The sequence below is a fragment of the Pavona decussata genome, unplaced genomic scaffold (genome assembly GCF_977016875.1).
Source record: "Pavona decussata unplaced genomic scaffold, jaPavDecu1.1 SCAFFOLD_59, whole genome shotgun sequence".
In the NCBI taxonomy this organism is placed as follows: Eukaryota; Metazoa; Cnidaria; class Anthozoa; order Scleractinia; family Agariciidae; genus Pavona; species Pavona decussata.
Window position 1 is genome coordinate 2055001 of NW_028145481.1, and position 9471 is coordinate 2064471.

The 9471-nt window shown below is 37.4% G+C and overlaps 1 protein-coding gene across 3 annotated transcripts in view; it reads left to right on the forward strand.

Moving 5' to 3' along the window:
• The window catches only part of LOC146479390 (high choriolytic enzyme 2-like), a 13340-nt gene extending 10072 nt beyond the window's left edge, over positions 1 to 3268 (forward strand). For 2 of the 3 annotated variants that reach the window (XM_085111043.1, XM_085111041.1), the window contains exons 4-8: positions 331 to 512; positions 645 to 878; positions 2107 to 2251; positions 2407 to 2512; positions 3065 to 3268. In XM_085111043.1, coding sequence (XP_084967169.1) covers positions 331 to 512; positions 645 to 878; positions 2107 to 2251; positions 2407 to 2512; positions 3065 to 3163 — 766 coding nt within the window. In that variant the 3' untranslated portion in view covers positions 3164 to 3268. The other variant, XM_085111042.1, reaches the window with a different exon arrangement.
• Positions 3269 to 9471: the final 6203 nt, after the last annotated feature.

Consider the following 9471-nt stretch of genomic DNA (forward strand, 5'->3'; position numbering starts at 1 on the left):
AGGTTCAGCCATTCTTGAAATGGTATAGTTGCTTTGTTTATGTAACTAAGGGAGGCCGGGACCGAGGATCCAGGGATCATAGCTGCGAGGTCCCGAGTTATTTTGTTCAAGAACAGAAGCAAGTTGAGTGTTCGAAAGCAATTTAAACTACTGGGTCTAGCAGTAATTGTGCAAGCCAAAAAGTTTATTTATTTATTTATTTATTTATTTATTTAACGCGTCCGTTCCCACCACCAGCTTACTCGAAGGTCTGGATCTGCGACTGAATACCACATTTGGTTTTGATTGCGCTGTTGATCGACTGAAAACAATTTCTTTAATTATTTACAGCGGTTTCTGTCAATCAAATATTGGCAAAAAAGGCGGGAAACAGTTGCTCTCACTGGGGGAGGGCTGCAAGAACAGAGGTCACGTGACTCATGAACTCATGCACGCACTGGGATTCTTCCATGAACATACGAGGCCGGATAGAGACAAGTTTGTCAGGATTTTGTGGGACAACATAAAAAATGGTAATGTGTATTCACATTCAAATTCAACCCAAAATGAATGCATTTGTACCACTAATGTTAGGTTTTTTTCCAGACTCCGAGATAAGTTCGCCTCGTCAGGCATAATGATCATTGTTTTTCTTATTGCTGCAGACCACTTGAGCGAGTTCGAGATCCGTGCAAGAGGCGAGTCCACCACGCTTGGTCAGCCGTATGACTTTCAATCCATCATGCATTATACTAAAAAGGAGTTCAGCAGCAATGGAGGTGATACAATCCAGGCTATAGTCGATCCCAGCATGCCACTCGGTAACGTCAACTCCCTGTCTGCTGTGGATGTGATGCAAACCAACCTGCTGTATAAGTGCCCAGAGGGACTAAGACAAGGTAAAACAAAATGCACACAGTTCATTTGGAACGTAATTTGGATGAGGGCCTTTCAAAATTAAAAGGTGTCTTTCTCCGTGGAGACAAGAAGCCTGTGTGTAGACAGAGAGTCGTTTAGTGGTGCCACCACTTGTTTCCCCGCGAAAGGAAAAAACCAGTATCACCATCGCAAAACGCCGTTTATTACTCAGGCCGCTTACCAGCTACACAGCTATTTAAATGGAAAAAGGCTTTCTAATATAGCTGAGGGTTAAGCTAAAAGTTTCAGAAGATTGTATTGGGATATAGGGTGGGAAAGGGCAGGGGAATGATTTTTCTACCCCACAAGCAACTAACAACTCTAAAGTCCGTGCTGGACTGAAAAAAGTTTTAGTGAAAGCACAGGGAGTCCACAAAAGTTGTGAAAAAGAAATCAATTAATAAATTATCGACTTACGTTGTTCGTTTCTTGTGGTTTTCTATAGTGCTCAGTTGCATACAATTTACGCGACAGCACTATGTCGTGTACTGAGTTGTGCGCGAGCGGATCTGAGCTCTGCTGACTTTACTATATATAAATATGCTTTTGTGCGACAGCCATGGACAGTCACCGCTCCCTGTTTAGTCGCAAATTGCGCGAACTGAAATTCTACTTTGGTTTTATTTACAAAATTTAGGTTTTCGCGACAAGTCGGCTGAAAATTTATTTCCGGTCTCGAGCAATTTGTGACAGAACAGGAAGAGGTGACTGTCCATGCTGTCGCGCAAAAGCATCTTTAGGAGGTAGAGAGAGGCGACATTTCGGTCGTGATGGCGTGTAAATCTGTGACGTCTGCGCCAAGGTAACTGGCTGTAGTTGTTGCGAAAAACTACACCGATCAAAACTACGAAAAGGGAGCTAAAATGCTGGCTCAAAATTGTTTCTTCTTGGGATTCTGACAGGTAAGTCTGTTCCCAAATCATCCAGCTTTAGTTTGTAAAGTCAGCAGATCTCAGATCCGCTCTCGCACAACTCAGTACATAACATAGTGCCGTCGCGTAAATTGTATGCAAATGAGCACTATAGAAAACCACAAGAAACGGACAACGTAAGTCGATAATTTATTAATTTATTTCTTTTTCACAACTTTTGTGGACTCCCTGTGGTGAAAGAGCTACCACTGATGTAACTGCTTCTCCTCAATAGACAGACTATAGAAGATTGTCCACATAACGTATTTTTATCTTAAGCCTAAACTTTATTTTACAGTTGATAACTACAAAGTGACTGTGTATACGGGCAACAAGTTTTTTGCGGGAACTGACGCCAGAATGTTTGTTGAGCTATTCGGCCAGACGCGAAATTCAGGAGAAGTAGAATTGGCGGGAAAGAAGGACGCGTTTGAGAGGGGCAGGTAAGTACTGGCAATAATAATTTTAAATTAAAGTTTATTCAGTGCTTTGCGTCGTGCCACGTGCCCAAATCCTAAAATTAAACTCGATACAAAACACAATTTTGAAAACACATTATGTAAAAAAAATTTTTAATACAATCATTTCATTCTTTTAGTGTGGATACATTCAACGTAATTTCACCAAACTTGGGACGACTGACCAAGCTGACTATCAGAAACGACGATGATGGAAGCTTTGCGGCGGGATGGTTTTTGAGCAAGGTATGCAAGCCTTTCTTTAAATCCCTAGTAACTCGCAACATTCTCGCACTTGCACGTAACTGGGTGTTGAGACAAAAGAAGTAGGTTTCAGTATAAATGATAAATTAGGATGAAGGCTGTCGCTGCCGGATTTAACAGTCGAGTGATGGTTGTGCATGAATGTTACGTGTATGTAATATCATGGATACAGCGAGGTTAAGGAGGCGGTATGGTGTGGTCGAATGATTGGAGGCGAAGACTTACAATCTGGAAGTCTCGTTTCCAAGTACCCTCTCTGACCACTAGATGGATTTGTTTCGTAGTAATCCCCATTGTTTTTAAAAATCCTCGGCCACACTTTGCAAATAGCCAACTGGTAAACCTCTCTGCCAATTGGGAATTTTGAAAAGAGTTATATATTATGAGCAAATGATAGAAAACACTTATACTCTTTCATTTTTTTTCACTTACTTGAATAAAGTAAGTCCATTGGCACAAATATAATTAATATTGCCATGTGTACGTCAGGATTAAGACTACTTCAAGCCAATAACTATTTTTATTTTATCTCAGGTTCGTGTGCAGAATAGTAAAGAACAAATTGACGTTTTATTTTTTTGCTCCTGTTGGATGAATGGAAGTTATAACACCAAGACGCTGACCCCTTCCTAGGTGTCTTTGTCCGCAAGTCAAGCGAACTGAATGGCGCAATGCGCATGCTTGACGTCAAACCGTTTTGAAGAAAAAAATAAATCTTGACTGTCGGCTTTGTTTTAACTGGAAATCCATTCTGTGGTGTTTTAGTGTAAAATTAAGTTCGCCCCCTTAACATTATTTTTTGTAACCCAAGATTTAAACAATAAAAACCGCACAAAATAACAGACTTAAAACCAAATTCGTGCAAGATTTTCTGGAATTAAGAACTTTTGACCTCATTCACGAAGAACACCTCTGGCATCGATAACGAACGCATACAAATTCAGGTGAAAAGAGAAAATTGGGAGCCGAGCGCTCGTGTGTTTCCCTTTCTTTGTTATCAGCCCCGAGAAAACATAAAATACTAGAAGTCTGACGCGCTTGACGATTGAGCAGGAATCCAATCAAGACCATGGCTGAAAAATATATTTGGAAGGTTGGGCATTTTAAAGCAGGCACGCGCTTAGTTAGTCAAATGACACAAAATTGACAAAAGGCAGCTTGCTGTCAAGAGGTCTACATTGAGGACGGTTACAAAAGAGCCGACTATAGACTTTTTGATCTTTGTAATTTCAATGGGCGGTGAAAAGTTCTTCCTTCAACAACGTTAGTTTCCTTTATTCTACCGGCCCACAGAGCACTACAGCTGAAATGACATAAAACATACAATGAAATAGATAAAGCCTGTATTGGCTTCCGAAAATAACTTGAGAGTTAAAGAACAAGGAAGCCAATTTACGTGAAACGAATTACAATATTGTGGCCGGAAAACACAGAGGAAAGAGACAACAAACACAACAGAGAGAAAAACACGCACACCAGTATCTACCTCACAAAATAAATAAATCAAGACTAAAGCAGCAAATAAATCATGGAAAATCATGAAATAAAAATGAAATTAACAAGATTAGAATAAGAACCAAGAACATCCTTCATTCCTTCACTGCCACCGACTTTTGATCTTAAAACAATTGTCAACAACTACTGAGAGTGTAGCTCACAAACGCTTAGGACAAATGACGTTTTTATGTCAGTTACTCAACAGCGAGATTATCCTGTTCATTGAGCTTAAAGTAAAGGACAGCAGATTCACAGACGAGCGTAGTGAGTACTTTCATTAATTACAGAAAAATGCTTCATGATTTAATCGTTTTTATACAAATTTATTCCGCTCCTGTTACAAAATCGTTCAAATCCGCACTCTTTAGTAAAACTCAAATATTTAGAATTATGAAGCCTCTAACCATCTATAAGGTTGATCTTACTTAATCTTTGGCGACCAGAACTCTTCCACAGAAATCATGAGATCTACAAAAACTACCAACCCCTCTAAACGTCATTGAAGAAGATTATAAAAAGAAACATTACTCAGCTAGTGTTCATTTAAAACCCTCTCCTTTTCCCCTTCCTCTAAACACATTGGAAGTTTCTAAGCTTTCACTTCAACAAGGCCTTACCTTAATATAATGCAATCAGCAAGCTTTCTCTCCACACACTTTGAGCTAGAGAGATTTTTCCGTCTATCTTCTTGGTGGCTTCTTGGAGACGTAATTTATCTTGAAATAAGATTAAATTCTTTTCTATCTCAAACAAATTTAATTAACCATTGTTATCTCTTTAATTTCCTTTCTCGTGTTTCGTTAACCCCAAACGTGTTGCTTATCTCGATAAAAAAAAAATACCATCACATCGATCACAGTAATAAGATTCTTGCATACAATTACTATTCTCGTGGAAGTGTTTCAATTATTCGGTTATTCGGTAAACTGCACTTATGTTGTATTTAATTAATTATTTAAGTCACTGTTATATGAAGGATGTGATATTCAAATAATTAAAAATGAGCAGGATAACAGACTTAAGACCAAATTCGTGCGAGTTGGGCTGAAATAAAGAACTTTTTACCTCATCACGAAGAACACCTCTGGCATTCAATAATTACAAACGCACACAATTTCAGGTGAGAAAAATAATTAAAAATGGGAGACAAATAATTATTTCCCTTTCTTTACTATCAGCCTTAAGAAAATACAATAAAAGTCCGGCGTGAAAATCGAGCAGGAATTCAATCAAGACCATCGCTGAAAAATATATTTGGAAGAAGGCTTTTTCCCGCAGGTACGCGCTCAGTAAGTACAAATGACACATAATTGACAAAAGGCAGCTTGCTACATTGTGGACGGTTTTTGATCTTTATAATTTTTAACGGGCGGTGAAGGGTTCTTTCTTCAAGTATTTACTTTACTTTATTCTACACCTACAGAGCACTGCAGCTGACATGACATAAAATGTACAATGAAATAGATAAAGCCTGTATTGGCTTCCGAAAATAACTTGAGAGATAAAGAACAAGGAAGCCAATTTACTTGAAACGAATTACAATATTGTGGCCGGAAAATTCAGAGGAAAGAGACAACAAACAGAACAGAGAGAAAAACACGCACACCAGTATCTACCTAACAAAATCAATAAATCAAGCTTAAAGCAGCAAATAAATCATGGAAAATCATGAAATAAAAATGAAATTAACAAGATCAGAATAAAGCCCAACAACATCCTTCATTCCTTCACTGCGACCGACTTATGATCTTAAAACAGTCGTCAACAACTACTGAGATTGTAGCTCAAAACAGCTTAGGACAAATAACGTTTTTATGTCAGTTACTCAACAGCGAGATTATCCTGTTCATTAAGCTTAAAGTAAAGGACAGCAGATTCACAGACGAGCGTAGTGAGTACTTTCATTAATTACAGAAAAATGCTTCATGATTTAATCGTTTTTATACAAATTTATTCCGCTCCTGTTACGAAATCGTTCAAATCCGCACTCTTTAGTAAAATTCAAATATTTAGAATTATGAAGCCTCTAACCATCTATAAGGTTGATCTTACTTAATCTTTGGCGACCAGAACTCTTCCACAGAAATCATAAGATCTACAAAACCTACCAACCCTTGAACAAAATTAAAAAGAAACATTACTGAGCTAGTGTTCATTTAAAACCCTCTCCTTTCCCCCTTTTTTTTAAACACATTGGAAGTTTTTAAGCTGCCACTTCAACAAGGCCTTACCTTAATATATGCAATCAGCAAGCTTTCTCTCCACACACTTTGAGCTAGAGGGATTTTCTAGCTACTTTCTTGGTGGCTTCTTGGAGACGTTATATTTATATCTTGAAGTAAGATTACATTCTTTTCTATCTCAAACAAATTTAATTAACTACTGTTATCTCTTTAATTTCCTTTGTAGTGTTTCGTTAACCCCAAACTTTCTTCTTATCTCGAAAAAAAAATACCATCACATCACAGCAATAACATTCTTGCATACAATTACTATTCTCGTGGAAGTGTTTCAATAATTCGGTAAACTGCACTTATGTTGTATTTAATTAATTATTTAAGTCACTGTTATATAAGGATGTGATATTCAAATATTAAAAAATGAGCAGGATAACAGTCTTAAGACCAAATTCGTGCGAGATGGGCTGAAATAAGGAACTTTTTACCGCATCACGAAGAACACCTCTGGCATCAACAACAAACGCACACAATTTCAGGTGAGAAACGTAAAATGGGAGACAATTAATTATTTCCCTTTCTTTGCTATCAGCCGTTAGAAAATACAGTAAAAGTCTGGCGTGAAAATCGAGCTGGAATTTAATCAAGACCATCGCTGAAAAATATAATGGGAAGAAGTCATTTTATTAGGGAGGCGCTCAGTTAGTCAAATGACACATAATTGACAAAAGGCAGCTTGCAGTGAAGGGGTCTACATTGTGGACGGATACAAAAGAGCCGACTATAAACCTTTTTTTTCTTTGTAATTTCAACTCTTTCTTCAACAACTTTACTTTATTGTACCCCTACAGAGCACTACAGCTGAAATGAAATAAAACGTACAATAAAAAGAAAAAGGGGTATTGACGTTCCAATTTCACTCATTCTTGACTTGATAATGACGTTAAGGGAACGTCGAAACGTCGTCGCATTTGAAACTTTTAACCAAGATAGTTTTAAACTATTCAATTTAATTTATCGCAGTTTTATATTTAAATTGTTTAACGAATCTTTCCTTCTACGTAATTAAAAGGGCCTTTCAAAATATCTCGAACAAACCTAACTAAAAGAAATGCAGTTTTTCTACTGTAGATCGCATGTATATAAATGCTTTGTCTTTTGTGTCAAATATGGTATACGTATATAAAAGCAAAAAGCAACGTATGAAATTCAAACAAGTCGGGGACAGTAGGGTTCGCCCCACTGCATTTGTACAGTTTCAGGCGCTCTCGCCCAGTCGCTATTTTGTCTTGAGTGCTAGTCATGGTAATATCGATTAAAACAAAATATCGATTTTAGCAATTTTCAATCCAAAACCAGTAATTGTGTTAAATTTTACGTTGATCTGACTAAAATAAGACAGCTTAAAAGCCCGTTAGAAACGTGAGGTATGCCCCCCCACCCCCCCACCCCACCAAAAAAAAATGCATGGTGCCACAACAACAATACCCACGTTTGTGCTTGCGTCACCAGAGAAAATAAGGATTTTAATTGCTTATTCAACGTAATAGGGTAACTTCAAATACAGATTATTGACGTCGATGATTTTCTAAGTATTTTGAGTCAGTATCCTTGCATGTCAGCTTCCTGTTATAACCCACTAATCGACAGTCAAACAAATTAATATGAGTCTAAATGAGTGCACGAGTGAGAGGCGTGGACAGACAGAGCGAACAAGCATGATTGAGGTGGATACCCATTCTTGTAAACATAATTTCTTGAGGCTTAACATCACTATAACTCAGATAATAATATCCTTGAAAAAAAATTATCGATTCCTATTGGCTAAGAGACGAGTAAGAGACGGTACGAGGAAACTCCAAGACATGCCGACGATCATCCGAGGTATTATTGCAAAGATCGCCGAAGTTCACTCGACCCCTTCTGAGATAGGAGAAAATCATTTGAAGACTTCTGATGACTTCCAAAAATTACCCAAAGACTTCCGAAGATTTCCGAAGATTGCCTGAATACCGAAAATCTTTGAAGATTTTTCAACATAATTGGAAGGTTTGCGAATACTTTATGCTTCTGCAAGTACGGATAATTATGATAGGCTATCCCGCATTTTTCATGAATATTGTTATTAAGTAAGCACAGAATTTTTCTTGTGCAAGTTGAAATAAATTTTTTTGTGCTTATTTGTTCCAAATTGGCTCAGTGAAGTCCAAGCGTCACAAACTTTAAATCCACCTAACGCACGCATTCGACCTCAACAAATAAGGTACGAACGCTGTGAAAGAAATACCGGAATTAATTTTTTCATGTTAAAATACAATTATAACAAAACGTTTAGTGAATGCTTTGTTTGAATTACCCAGGTAACTCTGGTTTGTTTCTTTCTTTTTTTTTTTAGCAAATTTGAAATGCTGCAGCGTGATAGTTAATCGTTTCCCCAAAGAAATCTGTCCAATTATCAAAAGTCCATTATCGAACATTCGTTGACCTGGAACTTGTATCATTGGGAAGGTTAATTAGCGCCTGGTAAAAAAATTGCACTATCTAGTTTAGGACGTGTTATTATTAAAGAAAAATGTAGATCTTCCAAACAACATTATATAAAGCAATTCGATGTATTTTTCAGTATCTTTATGGGATGCTTAGGATTTCGATAGAATGGTATATTTTGGCAGGTGAGACAATCAAACTTGTGCATGCCGATTGAGCGAGACAGTGTCCATAGTGCCTCCACATCCTAATTTCCAGAGGGTTAAAGCCATGACAATGAACCCGGGAGGGTTAAAAGGAGGTGAAAAAAGCTGTTTCCTTTGGCGTCCGCAAAATGAGATTAGGACGTCATTGATCCTCCGTAGGAGCCATCTTCATAGTCTCAATTTCTCAACCTCAGAAAACCGTTCAAATTAAACCAAACTATTCCAAACTAGTAAGAGAAATGCTACAAAGTCATCAAAAGCTAAAGATAACAAATTTTAAAATGCACTTCAAATTTTCACAAAAAGGTAACAAATCCAAATTTCGAAAACATGGCTGTCAAAGTGTTGTTGCATTAGAAACGCCATGTCACGCGAACAATCACATGTCAAATGAAATTGTTGTCAGTTAAATTTTAGGAAAAGTCGTAGACTTTGTGCAATGATGGCTTCAATAGTGAAAACTTTATCAATGTTCAAAGTCACAACGAAAACTTTGCCGCCTTCCCCACCAATAGAATAGGCTCCTCCAAGCAAAAAATTAAAATAAAAAAATAAGTAACAAACAGGGTTTTTT